Here is a 22,976-nt window from a genome sequence, read left to right on the forward strand (position 1 = left end):
ATGCTTTTCTGTGATGAAAGCAGAACAGTTAACAGCTAATTGTTAGATAAACAGCTAAATGAGTGGTTCATCCCCAGGCTAAATGCATCTAGGTCTGTTTATAACATGATGGTGTTAGAGGATCTACTTCTGCTTGCATTAAGTGCTCACTGCACTCCATAATTGACCTTTTACAAAAACCCTCAACAGAAAAACCAGGACAAACTGCATAACACAATTCAGTGCAACATAGTTCTCAGTCTCTTAACCTGCTTTGACAAACATGGTCAAGTAGACTTGTAGTAATCTAAATATCTGAGTTTGATTTACCCCAAGTTTAAATCTTAAACTGTTTTTTGGTGTAAAAACATAATGAAGCGGTTAATATTATAGAAACAAGTTGGGTAACACCCCCCTACGACTTTAATCCTAGGTCCTCTCCAAAGGAGACTGACAAAACTGACATTTTTTGATTTGACTTTTATTTCGAACATAAGCACAAAAAAATCTAATAAATAAATAAAACAGCTGAACAATAAATCAATAACATAAAAAAGAACAATAATAATCACTAAATAATACATGTACCATCATAAACAAATTAGATGAGAATTAATAAATATAATAGCAAATGTGTTGTGCTCGAAAAAGGATATTCTTGACTACAAATTAACAGGACTGGAAGAAAGGATTCGTTCATCTTCTTACCTCAATGACTTTCTCCCATTAATGTGAATTAGACAATGCAACACAAAAGTGGCCACTGATCCTAGAAAAAAGGAGAAGGTAAATTATTAAATGAAATAATTGTCAGGTTATCCAAGACAAAAAGTGTGTCCAAGTTATTGTACTAACCCAGCACCGGCTAAATGTGACAAATCTTTGTCGCATTTAGTCGAGATGTTAAGCGATATAATCTGCTGTAGTCACAGCTATCTTTGATTGAGATAAGGATCCTGTCGGTTTCCTGAGCAACATGGCTTTGTACGAAGAAAAAGAAGCAAAACTGCTTTTTTTTTTTTTTTTTTTTAATATATGCACAGACACTCTTATGGCGCTTTTATACTAGTTTATACTAGTACCTACTCAGCGCGACTCGACTCGTCACGCCTCGTCTTGCCGCCACTCACCTTGTCCTCGTTTGTTTCTAGACACCCAGATGAGAAGTAGGAGGTTGGAGCGAAGCTGCTGTGACGTATTTGATTGTGTGATCTAAACGGAGAAGACAACACTAAAGATGTAGAACCTGGAGGAGATGATATATGTACTGCTTGGTCTGTGACTTGTGTTCGATATCAAGTAAAAAAATGAGAGTGAAAGACGCTTCAAGCGGCGATGCTGTTTTTTTTTTTGTGTCGGCACTGAAAAGTCAGCTGGTAACCGCGAGCGGCTGAGAAGTGACAGAGCTCCTGGTGGATCTGGTCGTTCTTTATCGCCCATCTACATCCCTTATTAATTCTCTCCTCAACCACCAGGTTTATGAAGGTTGGATCACGAAACAGACGTTTGCGCTGCCATTGCCTGTTGAATAAAATCGCTGCAAGCCGCTCTTGCGCTGATTCCCGCTTCCTGATTCAAACGTCTGACGGCCCCGCCCCCGACCAATCGGTGGCCTGTAGTGTGATGACGTCAGATGCAGGGCTGACTCAGTTTGTTTAGAACCTCGGCAGAATAGATACAGAAAAAGTATCTACTCGGCACGCCTCCACCCGTAGTGTAAAAGTGCAAAACGGGGGCGTGGCGAGTTGAGTCACGCTGAGTAGGTACTAGTATAAAAGCGCCATTAGTGTCTGTATTAGGGGTGGGTATTGGGAAGGACCTCACGATACGATACGCATCACGATACTTGAGCCACGATACGATACACATTGCGATATCCCGATTATGCGATATCCCGATTATTATATTCTACATAGTTCACCGAAAAATGTAAAAATGCATTACACATCTTAACATCCAAGTTGTATATATGTACATCAGATGATAGTGATGGATCTTAAAATCCGAGTTGCACGTTCATCAGATTATAGTGACAATTCATGGGACAAACTGAGTCAAAACAATGTTTTATTATAACTATACAAGCTAAAGTTACAACATATTTGTATATGTTTTTCATATTATTTACATCATATGAAATTAACATTAAATTTAGTATGAGGTTGCTTTAATTATGTGGCAAATGATAATAAACACAAGAAAGATGGGTACTAAAACCAAGGACAGGCACAGTGATCAGTCAGTATAGATATAAATCCATAAATAAACAAACCTCTGTCCATTATTTTTCATTTTTTAAGGACAGGCAATTGTGTTATATAAAAAATAAATTATAAAATGAAATAAAACGTGAAATAAAACCGGAGCTCAGTGCAGGGCCCTCCCAGGGTTGGTAGAGAGTGGCAATTCCCAGGACTGTCACTTAGGTAGGAGCACTGGGTGATATAATGGGAAAAAGATCGGGGATAAAAAATATTAAAAAATTAAAATTAAAAAAATCGATATTCAAATTTTGAATATCGATATTAAATCGGCTGGAAAAGTATCGCGATATATTGCCATATCGATATTTTTGCCCACCCCTAGTCTGTATTTCCAAACAACCTGCAAGATCAAGAGTCTTATTTTCAAATTATGTCACATTGTGTTTATAATATGATGAGAAGAGTCCTTGACTTTTCCTCTAATGATTTGGCCTCAAGGAATGGTTCACCTACACAAGACTAAAATTGACTCCTTTTTTCCTTTTTTTTTTTTTTTTTTTTTCATTGACAGATTTTTATTTATTTATTTTTAAAAATCTCATACTTGATTTATTTTTTATTTTTGTTTGTTTGTTTTATTTATTTTTCTCCTTCATGACAATGAAAAGAAGAGCTTGGTGAAAACGACCAGTGAGGTTTCAGACAGAAGTGCTGGACGTGCTCCGCCAGGTCTCGTCCCTCCTCCTACCTGGCTGCAGGGAGTCAACTGTTCACTCTGCATGTCTGCTTTGTTTGCTTACTATGCAGAGTTTGCGTCTGCTGACGACCTCTCCTCGGCATTCCAGCCACCCCCCTGCTACCTGGAGAGGGGTCTCTTCTCCTCCAGCGGGGTATTTTTAGGTGCTGAAAGCAGCTGTCTCTCCGTCTCTGCAGGCGGCCCAGTAGCCCAGTTGTCTGTGGGCTGAAAAATGCGGTGAGGCTGAAGATGCGACACGCCCTTTACTGCAATGGTGTTGCTGCCTCAGCTGCTTTTACTCTGCCCAGATTATAGCGACTTAAGCAAATACAGGCGTGGGTTTGTGTAATTACAGCAGTGATGGACATGAATCGATGATGTAGTCCGTGTTAACTCCGCTTTGCTGCAAAATTGACATCTCATCTCAACAGTAGCTGCACTTTACTGTGGCGTCCAAGCAGTTCAATGGCAGAAAGTCATGCAGGCGTGGTCCTTGACGGATGAGATCGTTTTTAATAGCCCATTTACATGTGGGTCAATGACGAATAAGGATTTTCAACAGGTCAATTTTAAAATAATAAAAAAAAGAATATCTACTGCAGTAGTTCAAACATTAAGGAATGTTGTGTACACATAAATTCATATAAAACTTCTAAATTAAGTGATTTTTGTCAAGATGAATTGGCACTAGCCTTAATAAAAGTAATGTGGTGCAACCATGATTCATATTAAAATAAATTAATTTCCTTAACATCTTGACATCTTTTTTTTTTTTTTTTTTACAAGTTTTCAGTGTTATACAAAAATAGTTATTTTAATGTCACATGATATTTCGTAAAATGGACATCAGTCAAACTTTGTTTGTATATTATGATGGAAATATAAATGTGTCTAAATCTTATACACTACAAGACATTTTGGAAATCAACGCCAGATTGATTTAAATACATTTAGAGTGATTTTAAATAAGTTTTCAAAACAAGAGTCATGGTCGGACGGTCGCACCACATGACATTTTGACGCTTAAAACAACAACAAAATCCCAAATAACTAGTATTTTTTGTAAAATTCAAGTGAGTCCATATGTGGGACAGGTAGTTTATATATCTGGTATTTTTTTATCCATTTAAACCTTTTTTGAATTGAAAAAAAAATCAGTTTTTCAGAAAATATAGGCGTCACGTCATTGACCCATGTACAGTATTTATATACATATGTCATTACAGTTTCATCAGCTCTCTTGACTTTTTGCTGCATTTCCCTCTTAATTTGACTTTTTGCTCCATTTCCCTCTTAATGTAGATATAAGTAGATAACAGCTTTTAAAAGATATTCTGCATAATAATAGTAGTAAAAATTGATATTTGAACAGTGACGTTTGACGTTTAACCCTGCCTACATTAAAAATGGTATGGATAGTGGTTAAAAAGTGTGTTTTTTCTGTTTTACCTGAAATCTTCTTTACATAACAGTAACAAACAATTAGTTCAATTGTCATAACAAAGCAATTAACCTCACGTGGAAGCGGCATGACGCTGAAGCAAGAACTTTACGACCACATTCCCAAGTTCAGTCTGCAAACATTTGATGAACTCTTTTTTCTTTTTTTTTCTTTTTTTTTTCTGTATATTTTTTCTGTATATATATATATATATATATATATATGTCTGTATATAAAATGGAATAATACAAAGACAGTATATCAATCATTAAAACTGAGAAATGTATTTAAAAAGAGAAGTATTCATCTTTAGGTTCCAGCCCGGTCTTTTTAAACAGTTTGGATCGTCATAGCTGTCTGATGTGCTGTTCACTCGAGACCAGAGGTGGGTAGTAACGAGTTACATTTACTTCGTTACAATTACTTGAGTAAGTTTTGGGAAATTTTGTACTTTTAGGAGTAGCTTTGAATCACTATACTTTTTACTTTTACTTGAGTAGATTTGTGAAGAAGAAACTGTTACTCTTACTCCGCTACATTAGGCTACGTTGAGCTGTTACTTTTCTTTTATCCCTTTTATCCGCGTACGCGTCAATCTCATGACATCACTGGGTGATTCTTTGGGAAAAATGTTTGTTTTTGCATGTTTTGTCACATTTACACAGACTCAAACACACACAGAGTTTTTATGAGTTCATGGGCTTGTTCTAGTTCTGCCTGGTTAAAAAATAAAAGTACAAAGGCTTGACATTTTGTGCTACTTGTGCTTAATTTATTTTTTAATTGTTATTTTATTTATTTTATAATTTATTAAAGTACTTGAATTTACTTTAAGATTATTTTAATTTAAGCTATTTTGTATTAATTGTAATTAATTTTATTGATTTAATTTGCCTGAAAATGATTATTTTGTACTTTTGTCTGTTTGAATGGGTGTGTTAAAAAAATAAATCAGACGTTACTCAACAGTTACTCAGTACTTGAGTAGTTTTTTTTACCAAGTACTTTTTTACTTTTACTCAAGTAATTATTTGGACGACTACTTTTTACTTCTACTTGAGTCATATTATTCTGAAGTAACAGTACTTTTACTTGAGTACAATTTTTGGCTACTCTACCCAGCTCTGCTCGGGACTAGCACTACCTGGGGACCCGCAGCTATCAGATCCTATCCTAACGTCTGTTTTGCTATAATTTAGAGGTGTGAATGTATAGACGGATGTGTCATCAGGGGTTTGTGTTACTATAAACAATAAACATGTAATCAACAAAAACATGTGGAATCATGAAATGAACCTGTAGCGTTTCTGGCTACAATAGTGGAAAATGTGAAAACGTCATACACACTACAACCGGTTTACATCGACAACACGACATGTTTTGACAGGTGACACAAACCTGTGTGCTTGTGTTGCCGTGGTAACGGTAAACATCATGGTGAGTGCTTTCTGCTGCTGTCAGATCAGTGTTTGACGCTGATGAGTGATGGACGGTTTCGTACCACAGTCGGCTACGCGAGTCATCAATCTCATCTCCGCTCTTCTGCTGGCTCACGGCTTCCTGCCTTGTCTTTATTGGGAAGCATAATGTTGACTAACATCTTCTTTTACCTCCCACCATAGCTGCCATGGTGGAAAAGGGGATAATCTGTAGCAGACTTTTTAATTTACCTATCAGACATGGGGCAGTTGGACTGGATCAATATTACCACAGCTCCTCAAGTAATCTGTAATGATTAATAACCCATAACTATGCAAATAGGGCTTAATTCTGAAGAAAATGTACTATTTAAGAGGGGAAATTCATTCAAATATGTGTTCAGACATTTCTTTTTTTTTTTAAATATGAACTTCCTTTTCTTCAAGTAATGTATTTAAAAAAAAAATTTTTTTTAATAAATAACATATCAAATACAGTATATATGTGAATTGACTGCAGGGAGAAAAAAAATTGCATCATAAAACAGAAGTAATAAGTATTGGCAGAAATAAATTACTGTTTTAAATAAGTGAAGATGCTCAATATTTTTTAATAGTTTCAAACATCAAAAATGGATCTAGGATGCAGGAAATTTTGCTCTAAACATGTCAATTGAATAGCGAATAGCTCAATCTGTATTTCATAAATGTGTAAACTACACACGGCCTCATGTGTTTGGGCCCAGGCTGACGTCCATCTCTTCACAATTCTCACATCAGTCTGCTGTTTCCTGACTTGGTATTAACAGAGTGTGTTTTATTTTATGTATTGTGTCTTGGCAGGGGGAGAAGAATGCCGGCTTTGACGTGCTCTATCACAACATGAAGCATGGCCAGCTGGCAACCAAGGAGCTAGCCGAGTTTGTCCGAGAAAGGTACGTTTCGTGTCTACCTGTGAATGTCTGTGCTGGTGAGAGCTGGAGAAGTTCAGTGTTTGTTGGGGGGAAAAAAGATGAGACGCTTGAAGCTTGGGTGAAATTCTCTACTATAAATTAACTATTTTCTGGTTTTGCTGTATCTAGCAATCCTTTTTATGATTTATGTGGAGTGAGAGTCTTGACAGCCGTATGCAGATTGTGGAGGAAATGCTAAAACAAGTGTCTCGTTGTTTGAATGCTGTCAGTCACCTCTTTACGACCTCTGACTCTCCTCCTCACCACCGTGCTACTTTTAAAGTGCATCAATCAAACACACGACCCCCGACTCGGTCTTTGCATGGACGTCCTACATTACACACACTTTTCATGTGCCAAATACTGCGTCTTAATTTCTGAAACGGTTCCAGCGATTCAACACCTCCTCTTCATCTTTACCCGAGTTATTCAACTCGGTTGTAGAACGTTTGGATTTACTCGCATTTATTTATTCTCAGCGCTTAAAAAGTTTGTTGGCCTTTTTTAAGAGTGGTAGGAACGGGTTAAAACGGACTATTGAAGATGTTATTGGTTCAGCACGAACGCCACTTCGTAGCAGAAGACGTGAAAATCCAGCAGAATATCCGGTTTCAGTGGAGAAAGGGCTGAAACATTTATCCGACACTAGATTAGTAAAAACTGCTGATTGCTTCACTAAACTTACTGAAGCTGTTTGTTGATCCGAGCTGTAAATGTTTATTTCTGCTATAAAGTTGGACATTTCTAACGTAGACCCTTTTTGTATATTGTAAACAATGATGACAGCTGGTCAAGTTATGCAAGGGGATAATTAACTAAAGATCACAAACTTTACCTTAGTTGACTTTTCACAAACGATGTCCGACTTCCGGATCCGTGTTCTATTAATAAGCGGGTTGAAGACATTCGCAAGTGGCCACATATACATATATATATACCTATTTAACTGAGAAACCGAGCGTCTACATCAGAGAGAAATTACGCGCCTGGATGTCACTGGATGCTTATGAACACGTTCTCTGTGGTCACGTACATAAACACAGATGATACAAAACCAGGACTATTAAGAGTCCAACGACGCCTCGCATGCAAAAATAAAAACACAAACATGTTTGTTTAGTCTAGCAAGCACCAGCCAGCTTATCAAACCGTAGCTGCATTTGATTATTATTGTAAATCATACAGACAATCAGTAATGTAAACAAGGCCGCCTTGTAAAATTAAAGAGTAGAAAAATAACTACCTGGTATAAAGGGGGTGCTGCAGACGCCAGCATTTTTTTTTATGAATTTTTTTTTTTTTATCCTTTAAAACTTTAGTCTGCCGTTGGAATAGATATTCGTACAACTTGGGCTGGGTATCGATTCAAATGTCAAGAATCGATTTGATTCCGATTCTTAATATTCAGAATCGATTATCGAATTATCGATTCGATATTGATTTGGCTTAGTGTTATTTAAAATGTTTTTTGTGCTGTTGCCTGAATTATATGACTGTAAAATAACTAGTGAAATAATAATTTCACAATAATTATTGTGAAATAACTAAGAAATAAATAAATAACTCAAACAGGCCTTTCAATATCCATTTAAAGTGCAAAAAAGAAAAATTGCAACAGTTCATGCAGTAAACAAATCATTTTAGCTTATCTAATTTATTCTGTCACCACGCACAAATATTGCCATGAAGCACCTGGCATTTTTCAGAAGTGTCATGACAAACTGTGTGTCCGACTACTGGGATTAAAGTTCACATGGCGAAAAATATATATAAATAAAATAAAATAAATAAAAAAATAAAATATATATATAAAAAAAATCGATTTTTAGGAATTAATATGAGAATTGATTTAGAATCGGAAAATCGATTTTTTTTCAACACAGGCCTACGTACAACCGTATCTGGGTTTGTTAAATGCCTGCCAACCAGTTGCTACCTCGTCTTTCAGTCACAGAAGAACAACACTTCTGTTACCAAAATGCGTGTGCACCATTATATGACGTAGGATGGAAAAGGTTTGAGGAACTGCAGGTTTTGTTAACTTCAGCGTCGGCCTCAGTATGGAGGTAAGACTGATGGCATTGGAGCCAAGTTAGCCGCGAAGCCGCTCACATAAGCAGCCGTCTGCTCTGGGGTGGAAAACCCCCCCAAAACCAAAACCATTGAGTCATATTTGGCACTTAATGCATCAATGTACAAACAGCAGATCAATATAAAACACACATGCTGGCTCCATCTTATCCATCTACATGCCATTAACCTGTGGAGGGTGAACCACGAGGAGGGGATCAGTTTAGAGAAATGAAAAAGGAAAACCATGGGGTGAGGGGTCGTGGGAGGGTTTGTAGATGTAGGAGTTTTATTCATTTATTTATTAATTATTATTCTATAAAATAAAGAAATAGCTGATGAGAGAAGCAGCGGAAAGTCACAGATAGGATTAACTTTTGATACTGAAAAAAGTAAAAGTTTTTATTTTATTTATTTTTTATTTTATTTTTTATTTTTTTTATTTTTTATTTTATTTTATTTTTTCCCCATTTATGAGAATTTGGATTTTAACATTTATGCAAATGTAACCCCAAGACAGTATATAAAGCAAAGAAATATAGACAATTTATGCAATTATAACTGAAAACTTTAATGTTTTCATACCTTTTAAACATATTTAAAGGCAAAAACATGGCACCAGTTATTCTCATGTCCAACAAAATATTCCTTTTTTGGGCATAAACAAAAAAGTACCAAAAAGTACAAAAAAATATATATATTATTATTATTATTATTTTTTTTTTAATCGATCTTTAGACGTATGAATCGATTTTTAGGAATTAATATGAGAATCGATTTAAAATCGGAGAATCGATTTTTTTCAACACAGGCCTACAGGGGATGGTCCATTGTTTCAACAAGTGGACACAAAGATGATGAACCGGGATTTGCAAGAAGCAAAGCCACTCATCCCGATGTTCATCCATCCTGGTTTTGAAAACTACACCTGTCTGACGGGGTATAAATCCTGCTGATGTAGGAATAATATACACAGGTTACGTTATGTTTCCCGGTTAACGCCTCCCAACTCGCCTTCTCTCCCCTCAACTCACCTTCAGGCCCCCTAAAAACGTCTGAAACCTTTGGTTAAATTCATAGTTTCATGCATCCAGATGAGCAGGCAACACTTGCAGACACTGTATTTATAAAACGCTCCCAACGGGCCCTGAGGATGGAGTAAAACCCGACCACTCCCAGTGGAGTGAACTTTTATTTGATCTTATCTAATTCTTCTCTCCTTTCCTTCCTAACAACTCTCCTTTTATTCAAACAATGATTATTGTTCATAGTGAGCTCTTTTCACGTGGATAAAGGGCAACGCCGAGACCATTTTCCTTGTTGGCCTCAGGCCAAACAATGTTAAGCTAATAAAAGCTTGTTAATGATCTCCACAGTCACTGTATTCATGAAATTTGATTAAGTTCTGGATGACCATCGTTATCCAGCTGTGTGGGATGTTTAGCAGCTCAAATCTACTTTTTGCAGAGTTTCGGGGACACACGTTGTCAAGTTAATGTTAAAGTTAAATTCCATGTCATTAACCGCGGTCGTACTTTCTGAAAAATATAAATACATCAATCTGCCCATGAGTTTTATTTAATCAGCTAGACTTTATTCTGCCGCACAACAATTCACTTTTTCATTCACGCAGTACAGTGAAGCCTCAGTTCTTTTATAACCACACGAGTTGTGCTTTTAAATAGTCTTAAATAGTCCACATGGACACAGTTTTAACTGAATTATTGAGTCCAGACTCTGTGACCTTTTCACTGTGATGAGCCGTAATTCTCTTTCTGAGGGCCTCGCATATCTGAAATGGAGCCGTGATGCACTTGCACAACCTTGTTGTGGATTTTATAGCTCGTCGCTCTTGTAATGAAATGAGGTGAGCATGTGCACCTGATTGTCAGGACTCTGATTTGAAAGCGCTTGGCTCCAATTTTGCCTTCAGACCAACTAAGGTCACATGCTTTTGACACTAGATGTGTAACTATTTTGAACCTCATTCAATTTCTTTTTCTCTACTTCTTTGGAAAATCTGACAATTTCTTCGTATATATTAAGACAGAAATGAAGATTAAACCATTTATCAAGAATTATTAACCCAAGGTAAAATGGATACCGGTTTTTTATCTTCCCCCCAAAAAAAGATAATATTGACAGACATTGCTGCAGTTTTAAAAAAAAAAAGAAAATATTTTAAAGTAGAGCTGGGTATCGATTCAAATGTCAAGATTCGATTCCGATTCTTAAGATTCAGAATCGATTATCACTTCCGATCCGATTCAATATTGATTTGGGTTAGTGTTGCCTGGATTATATAACTGTAAAATAACTATTGAAATAATAATTTCACAATAATTATTGTGAAATAAATAACTCAAATAGGCATTTCAATATCCATTTAAAGTGCAAAAAAAGGAAGAAATTGCAACAGCTCATACAGTAAACAAATTATTTTAGCTTGTCTGATTTATTCTGTCACCACAGCTTGCCATTAAGCACCCGGCATTTTTCAGGTATTTCATGACAAACCGTGTACGATAACAGAGAAACCAAACAAGCTATAGTAAATATAGATTATATGAACTTCATTTAACTAATATAACATTTAGAAATTTCAGCTGAAATGTCCAGCATTTTCTCTAAAGAAAAGTTAATTTAGTTCAGGAGTTTTCAAAACTACTGGGATTAAAGTTCACCAGGCAAAAATGTAATGATGGAAAAAAAAAAAAAAAGAATTAATCAAAAACAAATTAAAAAAAAATCGATCTTTAGACATACAAATCGATTTTTAGGAATTAATATGAGAATCGATTTAGAATCAGAAAATCGATTTTTTCAACACAGGCCTATTTTAAAGGGGATAGTTGCTGCATTAAAGACCCTCAGACTGTATTCTCCACCGGGAGCTTGTGCCACACCGTCCACACTGTCCGACCGCTGATGTAATCCCGACATTGATTCAGAGCGCATGTGCGCATTCCTCACGGGGGAAATTTACTTATCTCCTCAGACAGCAGTGCAACAAATCGCCAGGCAGGAAATGAAGCAGGAGTTTTGTGGGTGAAAGCGAGGGATCCTGCAGGACTCGGAGGAGACGCAACTGCGTCGATACATTTCCTCCATCTCTCCCTCGCCATCGCGGCCCATTTCCTGAAAGCCAGTTTTGATCTGAGACACGATATGAAATGAAATGCTTGCACGAGCAACTTCATCTGCAGTACCTTTTCTTTGCAGTACTTTTCCCCCGTCTCACCCACTCGTACCCCGGTGACTGCATTGTTTGTGCACTGTTTCTCCCCAACAAAATGTGCATTTTTGTGGATTAAATCTTTTAATTTGCTCTACCTCCTGAATCACAGCTGCTCCTCATTGGTCTCGAGCTCGCCGACCGCCTACACAGTTGGTACACGCGTGCGAATTATGGGAGATGTGCTGTGGGAGATGACATTTGTAATATCGAATCTAAAGCAGTTCATTAATCCTTAACGGGAAATTGTGATATTGCAGTGGAAAGCCATTATTACAAAGTCGGCTATTAAGAGTCTCTGCAGAAGCTTTTGGCAGAGATGATGCATGACGGCCTCTTTTGTGGCGTTGACCCCCTGCTTCATCCTCACAATCGTTTAGTCGTCTGTTCAGGCCTCCATCTTACTTCTGCTTGAAGTTGGTGATCTTCTTCAGACTCTTAGGCCCAATCCCAATACACCCCCTACTTTTCTTCACTAGCCCTACTTTCTTTCACTCGCCCTTCTTTTCTTCACTCCCCCTAAAAAAGAAGGGACAGATTTTAGGGCACTTGAAATCTTCCCAGGGGCCTGTCCCAATACTCCCCCTTCCCCTCATTAAGTTTTAGTATTTTTTCAGGCGTAAAAGTAACCGTTAAGATCCCCAACCTGGGCTCAGTTTATCCAAATAACGCCTGTTAAGAAATTTGACCCGATGTTTTTCGGAGTTGAGAAGAGCCGCCGGCCCCGGGGAGCAACAGCTCACAGCCGGAGTACAGACGTGATCGCCCTGCGCCGTCGTCCCGGGAGAGAAACCTGCAGCTCTGTTGAGAAATTACCGCTGGCTGAAAAAAATCATTTAGGAAGATAAATGTTGGTTTAATAGAGAAAATCTATCAGTTGTAGCTACGCCTGTTAAAAGGAACCCTGGCTATTAAGACATGTAGGTCTTAAAAGATAAATGTTGGTATCAATTATAACAATGTGATATAAAAAACCTTTTTGATGTCTTCGTTTTTATAAAATTTGAAAATATAATTTAACATGTAGGTCGCCATTGTTGTTTACATTCTGGGTAGTGACGTCAGACGGTGGCTCCTGCTAACCCCCGTACACTGTTTTGACACCCAGAAACAGATGAAAACACAGCTAAACAGGTGACGGTGCACCAGAAACACAGATCAAAACACAGCTAAACATTAAGGTGACGGCGCACCTACAAAAAAGTTAAAAAAAAAAAGTGCTGCACCATACAGCATTTACTATAAAAACACCTTAAACTCAGACAGACTAACAGACCACACGTTTCAACTAGCAGATAGCCGATGCTACAATAAAAACCCCAGCCAGATCTGGTGTTATTAAATTAAATAAAGATGTTCTTGCCTATTTGAAGTAGGGATGTTAATAATTAATCGATTTTCGATTAATTGCCGTTATGAAATTACCCGATTAAAATTAACGATTACAATTAATCTATTTATTTATTTATTTTTTTCCGTTTAATTTCACCAGCTGGTATTACGCCCGGACCACATTTAATGCGACACAACGCGGTGCGCCGCGAAGAGAAGAAGAAAGAGACGGCGGATATGTTTTGGTTTTAGTAATATCATGCTCAGGCAATGAGTCTGCAATGGCCCAGACGGGAGACACATGTAGCTCTGTGCTTAACTTTTATTTTTAATCCACTCTATATTCTTCTGGTTGTTCTCCGATATGTTCCCCTAAAGCCTGAATTATGGTTCCGCCTTAAATCGACGCAGAGCCGCCGCCGTAGCCTACGGCGGCGGCTCTGCGTTGTTGTAACGCGGAACCATAAATCAGCCTTCACCTGGTACATACATAGGTTCCTCTAAACATCTGTCCCCGCTACAGTTTTAACTAAAAGAAAATGTTCTCCAATACAGCAGGTCTCATAATTTTATTTTGAACACTGCCAAAACTCTAACTTAAAACATAACTAGAACTTAAAATTTGCTTGACACAAATGACACTATTATGGCTGCTGCTACTACTAATAGCCTTGAAGTGCACTTTATATTATATTCCTTGTGGTACAAAAATGTCTTTTTGTTACTTTTGTATCAAATAAATATTTGATTAAGGAATACATTAAAATGTCCTTTGTATTTTATATAAGCAAAAAAAATTATGTTTGTATCTCAGATGGGGGAAAAACGCCGCTTATCAACTAATCGATGATCGATCGATAAGGTTATCAACTGTCAATTAATGAAATAATCGATAATTTGCATCCCTAATTTAAAGCGAAGTCTGCGCCTCCCGTTTCGTCAAAATCCCGGGCCAGTCCCCTCAGCCTCTGGTCTGTCATCACCCAGCACCGAAGCCGGTTTTAGGGGGGGGGCAGGGGTGGGCTATGCCCACCCAAACGTGCATCCTCCCACCGGCGTCTCCATCCCGGCGGCGAGAGCGGAGAGCGGATGGCAGTGCGCTGCAGGCTCTAAAGCCCCGGCTACGCCATCTACGGCGTAGGCTACGCAGACTACGGCGTAGCCTACGCCGTCTACGCCGTATGCTACGCCGTCTACGCAGGAGCCTAATGCAATGGTAAGATGCGCACGACATTGATCATTTTTGCAGATCTCCCGTGCATCACAGAACTTTGATCCAGTTTGCCTGAACCGAGACGTCTTATGGGCTCCCTCGTCAGCCTCCACGGCCGGGAGAGAGCTGCTCATCTATGTTTTAGATACCTGTCCCAGTTAAACTAACGCGGCTTATCTTCCCAGAGCCACCGCTCTACGTCATCGCCCCCAGAATGCATTGCGCAGGTAAAACATGGCGCCTCCCGCAGGTCAAAATATGTGATAAACATTGTAGATTTTTAAAGCAATTAGATTATTTTATGTGTTTCTAACAACATATTTTAGTATAAGAGAACAATTGTGGCTAATTAGGGACTACAAGTCTTAATAGCCAGGGTTCCTTTTAAGAATTTCTGCCTGCCGGCTCCGGAGCTGATTTATGGTTCCGCGCTAAATCAACGCAGAGCCTACGGCGTAGGGTACGGCGCGCATCGCGCGCCGTACCCTATCTGGCGTGATCTTCGGCAAACGGGAAAACGAGTGATTATGTACATTCACTGAGTGAATATTATGAAAGTAAAATGTATATTTCTCGCTAGAAATGTAATCAAAACGCATTTTTATGCAGAAACTAACTCAAAATATTGATTTTATTCACTAAAAAATAAGAAATGTCCGCCATGGTTTTTTTTTGCATTCAGTCTGCAAATGACGACGAAAAGCATTCTGGGAAATTTTTTTGTCCCTAGGTCAGCTAGTCAGCATCTGAAAACCCTACAAACGTAGGGGCAGATTCATAGCCACTACACTAGTTTTCTCCACTACCCCTAGGTGGAAAGAGGAATTGGGACACCACTACCCTCACGGGAACGCGCAAAATTTAGGGGTAGGGATGAAAACGAGGGCTAGGGGGAGTATTGGGACAGATTTTTACAGATTCCCTTACAGTTCCCACATGGGTGCTGTCCCACTGTTCCACCTTCAGTAGATCAAGCAGATCCAGTTGAAGCCGACCGCAGCAGTTTAAGTTGATGCTTGTCGTCATAGTTACCTTAAAAGTGCTGGACACCGGATGAAACTGTGAACACGCGTTTCCGTTCTCGAGGGATGTTTATTCGTGAAGCCGTGGGGCAGAAATGCTCCTTCAAAGGGAGTTTTCTAATCTTGGATGTCCTGTGTTTTTGTCATGTGGAAAGGTCAGTCAGGTTTTTAGTGCATGCAGCTTTTTAAGGGTGTGGCTGAAGACGCCCTTTGTCTCTTTATCGTATTTTTCTTTCCTTCTTTATTTTTTGACAAGAGCTTCTGCTATTCAAGATGGAAATCTTATCTCGTTCAACAAAGTTTTTTTTTTCTTCTAGTTATTAACTCAAACAAAAAGTAAAATCCCTTTCTTTAGTAATTCTTCTTCTTCTGACAGTAAAGTATAAAAGTGTCACAACAAATCAGTTTTGTCCACCTAGAAACTATTACTTTGCAACTGCACTTTACAAAATTGACAAAAGCCAGGATTATTTATTTCTCCTCTCCGCCACAACTTTAGCGTTCGTAACCAGGACGGAAGACGTTGAGTTTTTCTCTTGATTTATGGCTCTCTGTTCTCGATTGCAAGTTGTTTCGTTTCCCCTCAGGATATCTGGATCAGTGCTCCTCCTTTCTTGCTCCTCGGGGCCCACAGATGGTTATTAGGGTTTTATGACCAGCCTCCCGACAGCCTCGTCTGTTTATCATTTCAATGTGGCACATTGCAGCTTTCAGACTTGGATGGTGAACGCTTAGTGTTTTGGGCTGAATTCAGCTCTAGATAGGAAAAAATAACGTATGAGGCCATTAGAAGAGGTGATGACTTCATGAAGAAGTGCTGTTGAAGTACATTATGCATGCCAGTCTGAAGGTTTTCGGACCACATTAGTCTTCCTGTCATTTTATGGAAACCTTTGGTCTCGTGAGAAAGCAAAAAATGATGATGTAGATCTTGATTCATGTAAATGCACAACCCAGGTTTTAGTTAAGTCTTTAAGTGTCGGCTTCTCCTGGATATAATAGATGGCCCTAAATTACGTCATGACTTTCTCGTGCTGATGTGTTTTGGTTGTCTGTGTTTTCCAGGGCTGCCATTGAGGAGACTTACTCCAAATCCATGAGCAAACTGGCTAAAATCGCTAGTAATGGGAGTCCACAGGGGTAAGTGCGTCCATGTAAACACAGTCCAGTATTCAACCAACAACCTCTTCAGTCCATCAGAGGCTGTGGGGTTTCTGTTTTTATAACTATAGATCAGGGGTCACCAACCTTCTTGAAACTGAGAGCTACTTCAAGGGCACTGAGTAATGCAAAGGGCTAACACTTTGATAAAACACTGCTGAAATAACAAAGTTACACAGTTTACCTTTAATTTAACATTATTATTAATGAAGACACTAATCGTTAATGATTCATCAAAAATAATTATTCAGAATGATTAAACAAGGTAGGAAACAGATTTCAACATGCAATATTTAATTTCTTATATACCTTTCCAAAAGTTTCATTTTCAAATGATCACTCACTTCCACAACAATTTGCAGGAAATCTTTTTCAATTTTCACAAGCCACTAACCGTTTTTATAAAATCATGAACTCTGAAGCATGTTTGTACAAATGATCAATCATGTAAGATTTAACAAAAATTGACTCCTTTTAAAATAAATATTGTGATATTTACTGAAATGTCTCTCCACGTTGTGCGCCTGATTTATGGTTCCGCGTAAAATGGACGCACAGCCTACGGCGTACCCTACGCCGTGGGTTCTGCGTTGGTGTAACGCGGAACCTGAAATCAGCCTTTAGCCGTCGCCACAGTCGCATCGCAAATGAGAGACACAAAGTTTTCTTTCACGTTAGTGAGAAAGAACTCTCCCTCCCATTCACTGTGAAAATGATAGGTTTTCTTCCTTTTTCCTGCCATGTTTTTGTTGGTAGAAACTGCTTCCGTCTCCTCATCTTTGCTTTGCAGCGCTCACGAGCTCGTCTCAGCAAAGCTGTGTTTGGTCATGCACACTAGACTGACCTGACTTTTTTCATGATTTATATATATATATTTTTTTTTTATTTACGTTTTTGTGTATTCGTTTTTGAGTTTACATCACTGTGAATGTAATTTAAAAAGAATAGCAACACAATTAAATACAATTTTAGACAGAGCTAGTTCGGGATTAGTGCTATTTTTAGAACTGGCCTGCGGGCGACTGATGCGGTCGCTGCGGGCGACCTGGTGCCCCCGGGCACCGGGTTGGTGACCCCTGCTATAGATGTAACGTTCAGATGGGATCAAATTAGAAATGGATGACCGCTATCTGCATCTCTAAATGTCCATATTTATGATTTAAAATAAAACTTTTATGGTTGAATGTATGTGTTGGATAATTTATCTGTATAAATGACGACGGAAAAGGATTAAAGTTTCGTACATATTTAAAAAATTAAACTACAAGATGGAGGTTTGTGTTTTGGAAAAACTGATCCCACTTGTTTGATCCACCTCTCTGATTTATTTCAACTAAATGGAGCTCGGTTGGAAAACCTTTTCTCATACTTTCAGGCTCGAATTGAATTTCAGTAACACTTATTTTAAATTGTTTAGTTGCCTGGGCAACGTCAATTGATTGTGACCAGAACACGCTGCACTAGATGAAAACGCTGCTTAAGCAATGCACTTTTATTCCCTTGTTATAACAAAACTTTGCTCTGATCAGTGGGTTTTTTTTTCTTATAGCTATATAGATGATTTATCAGTTCAACCATCATTAACAACATTCTTCGTCAAACACCACTACTATGAGTTGCAGCAGTAATGTGAATTGATAACTGTTGGCGTATGACAGACCGTTAACTCTTTAAAATAAATACAACTGTACAAGACAACAATCCGATCACTTTAAAACAATAAATCAATAAGAGACGAGATGAACATTTTCTTATCAGACTCTTTTTCTTTTAATTTTCACTCCCGTTAAAACCCTTATTGGCTTCTCCGATTTCCTTTTTATAGAGACAACTGATGATCAGTTTTGTACAGATATGTCAATATATGATTTATGAGTATGATCAGTCAGTCATAAATGTGCTCGTGGATCTTGAGCAAGTCTGATCATGTCAACGTTTTATTTATCTATATTTGTATGTTGTGCTTGGCCCTCTGGAAATAAGCCTAATATTTTCTCAATCTAGTCATATTGTCTTGTTTTGAGTAAAAATATCTTTGCCAGCGGGTTAAGAAAGGTTTTCTTTTCTTAAAACTAGCAAAATAATCTGCAAATACACAAAAAGTATGAGTAATTTTGTGGAAATATTTCTCAGAAATTAGTTTTTGCAGTGCATACATTATATTCATTGTTTATGAGTACAAAAGCTGGTATCTCCTTTTTTGAATAAATATTTTTGTATGTAAAAGAACATAATAAAAATCACCTGATCACAGCAGGTTTTAATAAAAGGCAAATGCAACCTCAGATTAAACCATAACTTTTTTATTTTTCACAAAAACATGCCACAAGGGAAAAAAAGAGGAGGCTCCATGATTCTGTGGATGTGGATCCACCTTTAGCTGCAATACCTTTAAACTATTAATTTCCTGTTGGACCGTATCAGTCTCCCATGCGATTGTGGAAGCATCCTGACCCTTTTATCTGTAAAAACATTGTTTCAATTTATTGAAGTTTTTCTGGCATTTGTTTTTGAACAGCATTTCAAATAGGTCTGGACTTCTATTTGACCGTTTCATAACTTCGATTCTTTTATTTTACAACTATCCTGATGTAGATTTGCTGCTGTGATTCAGGTCCTCGTCCCGTCACTTGAGCAATTTCCACAAAACTTGAGGTCTGTAAGATGCAGCTTTTTAACGGCGGTCAGGTAACCTCACATTAGCCTCTAGAAGGGGTCTGATATTTATTTATTTATTTATTTATTTTAAAAAGGTCCTCTGACATTTATAGAAATTATAGATTGAGTTGATTCAAATGTGACCGAGACCTTTATCTACCTAAACTACACAGGGTCACATGACCTTATTTTACTCTTTACAAGTATTTTATAAGAAATCTTGCACCCGTTTGCATTATTGAAGTTACTGCATGACACCGTTAATAAAAACGTATACATATATCAACGTATGCATACACCCTACATTTCTTTTGCTTTTATTGTGAAATTTTTGCAGGAAGCAGTTGGGGGAACGCTCTCTAACTTGCAAAATTCAACTTAGCGCTTGAAATTTCAATAATGTTTCAATAAAAAAAATTTAAATAAAGAACACGATAAGCACAGTAACACAAAGAAGAACAAGAAAAAGAAGTAGCCGATGATGGCTCGTATAAAAAAAAAAAGACTGCTTGTTCCGAACGTACAGTACTAAGGTGGGGGTCCTAACAGTTGATCACAAGTTTGCAGGAGGTCCAAGACCCCAAAAAGGATGAGAACACTGGACTAGAGTCTCTGGCGGTCCACTCAACAGTTGCAAGTTACCCAGATACTTGGCAATGGGTGTGATGTGTTTCTGCTGAAACATGGAGCATTAAGACCAAACTACTCCACTTTGGTCTCATCTGTCCAAAGTGTGAAGGATTGTGCTGATTTAAGATGCTCAGTGAAGCCTGTTGGGTTGAATGTGTAGGAATCTCTGTTCCTGGACCAGCTCTGGAAGGTTAGCAGCAGTCTTGCTTCTCTAAGACCCTTGCTTACGTCTTTCCCCTCTGGCCATCGTCTGAACACGCATCCGATTTGGTCCAGATCAGCAAACCTGCCCATGATCATTTCATCCAAGTATGATGATTAGCAGCTCTCAAATCCAGTAGAAGTGTTAAGGAGGTACTCTGTGTTACCCATATGATTCTATTTCTTTTTAGCTTTATTTGTGTTAAATATTGGACGAATGTAAAACGGTATATTGTTGCTATTCAGACCATCTTTGATCAGTTTTTTTAATACAAAAAACCCCAGGATAAACCCCCATGTGTGCATTGCATGTTTATCATGTACATATTTGTGTTTTTTTATTTGTTTTTTTTTTTATTGAGATCAATAGCCAAAGTAACAATGGTACATACATCTTCATAACTATTTAGAAGAAAAAAAAACAATAGAAAGATCACTTCATTCAGTGACCGTAGTGTACCAAGTATCACTAAAAGAAAATCACAAGTCAAAGATTTTTTTCCCTTTTTTTTTTTTTTTTAACCCCTCCAACATAGAAACATAGAAATAAAATAAAAATAAATGGATATAAAATTATAGCAGGATAAGAATTAATTACACAAAAAAGAATAGGAAATAAATAAATAAAAATAAAATAAATAAAAATAAATAGATAAATAAATAAATAAATGAATAAGAAAAAGTTCTAAACTATTACTCTAAACACCATAATGCAAATACACACCCACACATAAATAAAATTGCAAAAAGGAAAGAAAAAGTATATGAAAACACCTGAATGAGTGCCAAGCACTAACAGGCACCTCTAAGTGGGTAACACTTAAGTTTGAAACATGGGATATGAAATATTGCCATCTTTGATAGAACCTTTCAGTACTTCCACGACTAGAGTACCTGATTTTTTCAAGTTTCAGAAAAGATATCACATCCTTAAGCCACATAGAAATTGAGGGACTTACAGCAGATTTCCAATGTAACAATAATGTACGCCTTGCTCATTTTTGTGTTTTTTAGGACTTTTGCACCCATGTGGGACGTGTTCAGGGTGTCCTCGGACAAAGTGGCGCTCTGCCACCTGGAGCTGATGAAGAAGATGAACGATCTCATCCGGGACGTCAGCAAGTACGGGGAAGAGCAGGTCAAAATACACCGCAAGGTATGTTTCTTTTTATCTTTTATATCAATGTTGGTTTTTTTGGGGTGTTTCTTGGTTCTTGTATATGGCAGTGCGGAGTGAGTGAGATTGAAATGTCAGTTTCCCCGTGGGATCTCCCAAAGGGATTAATAAAGTCGTCTGAATCTGCATCTGAGTCTGTGATGAAAATACAGAAATGTGCCGGTTGTCTGTGTGTAAAAATTTTTTTTCCTCGACTTGTTGCCCTTCATCGAGCCTCCTCTGCCCTGATCTAATTTACCTCACAGGAAATCTAATTACCGTCTTCTCCTTCTATGCTAATTGCTACATGCGCCCTTAACTTATGAAAGGGCAACGTTAATCTGTAATCTATGTGAATGTATGCATGTGTGTGTATCGCCCAGACCAAGGAGGAAATGGTGGGGACGGTGGAGGCAGTGCAGGCGCTGCAGATTCAGAACAGTCACCTCCAGAAGTCCAAGGAGGGTTACCACGCCAAGTGCTTGGACGTGGATCGGCTCAGGAAGGAGGGAGCGCCGCAGAAAGAGCTGGAGAAGGTGAGGAGGCCTTATTGCACAGGACGGAGCAATAACCGGCCCGTGGAATATAGTCGTAGGTTTGTCTCATCCAGGGTATTTGGACAATTGGTTCCTCCTAAGAATTTCTAATTACTTTAGAAAGATGAAGTAAAATATCACAAGTAAAAACCACTTCCTGTAAATGACACAATGTTTTAAGTGTCTTCTGATTGGTCGGATTTCTGCAGGCTTTCCTGAGAAGCAGAGATGCTCTTGTTGCTGGTCAGGAACACAGAGCTCCAAGTTAGATTTCTTAAGTATTTCAGTTTTTCCAAAAACTAACAGATCACGTCTATTTTTTCCGCTAATTGAGAAATGAAAACACGTCATCAGGTCATTTAAACATCACAGATGTCATCGAAAATTAGTGTGGAGACAAAAACCCCCAAGATGTTTCATTTATAGAAAAATGTTCAATCAACAAGTTAAAGGCTCTTTTTTTGTTCATCAACTAACATGTTTTTAATATTTCAGTTTCATGCATGAGAGTAGGTGGATCTGAGGACATTTTCCCTTTCCTCCTCTTCTCACTAGGCGGAGCTGAAGTCTAAGAAAGCGGCCGAGTCTTTAGGTTTGTGCATCGACAAATACAACCGCGTGGGAGGAGAGTTTGAGCAGAAGATGAGCGAGTCCGCCCAGGTCAGATCCTCCGCTAGCTCGGCCGAGACTGTCTCTCCTGCCCTCTGACGTGCTCCCTTTTTATGTATTACTTCCTCTCCTGGGATGCATTTTCCTCCAGATCTCCTAGACTTGGCCTCTCCCTCTCGTTTATTATATCACATCCTGCCCTCCTCCGGAAAAAAGAGGAAACTTCAACCCCTGACTCCTAAACACCCACCTTTCTTGTACACACATCCTGCAAACCTGCTCATTACCTCTAATCACTGCCTCCATGCTTCCATGGTTACTGCTGCCGTTTCCATGGAAATCCTCAACAAAAACCCCAACGAGTGCTTCGCTGTTCAGCGTTTTGAAGCGATGAATGGAATCCTCGTAACCAGTTAGCTCTT

At 38.2% G+C, this 22,976-nt stretch overlaps 1 protein-coding gene across 4 annotated transcripts in view; it reads left to right on the top strand.

Annotated features, from left to right (window-relative positions):
* fcho1 (FCH and mu domain containing endocytic adaptor 1) overlaps nucleotides 1-22,976 on the top strand; it is an 88,047-nt gene that overhangs the window by 36,016 nt on the left and 29,055 nt on the right. For 3 of the 4 annotated variants that reach the window (XM_061738772.1, XM_061738768.1, XM_061738771.1), the window contains 5 exons: nucleotides 6,622-6,713; nucleotides 16,669-16,743; nucleotides 21,268-21,409; nucleotides 21,793-21,945; nucleotides 22,501-22,605. In XM_061738772.1, the coding sequence (XP_061594756.1) occupies nucleotides 6,622-6,713; nucleotides 16,669-16,743; nucleotides 21,268-21,409; nucleotides 21,793-21,945; nucleotides 22,501-22,605 (567 nt within the window). The remainder of the gene's footprint in view (nucleotides 1-6,621; nucleotides 6,714-16,668; nucleotides 16,744-21,267; nucleotides 21,410-21,792; nucleotides 21,946-22,500; nucleotides 22,606-22,976) is intronic. The other variant, XM_061738773.1, reaches the window with a different exon arrangement.

The sequence above is a fragment of the Cololabis saira genome, chromosome 13 (assembly GCF_033807715.1).
Source record: "Cololabis saira isolate AMF1-May2022 chromosome 13, fColSai1.1, whole genome shotgun sequence".
NCBI lineage: Eukaryota > Metazoa > Chordata > Actinopteri > Beloniformes > Belonidae > Cololabis > Cololabis saira.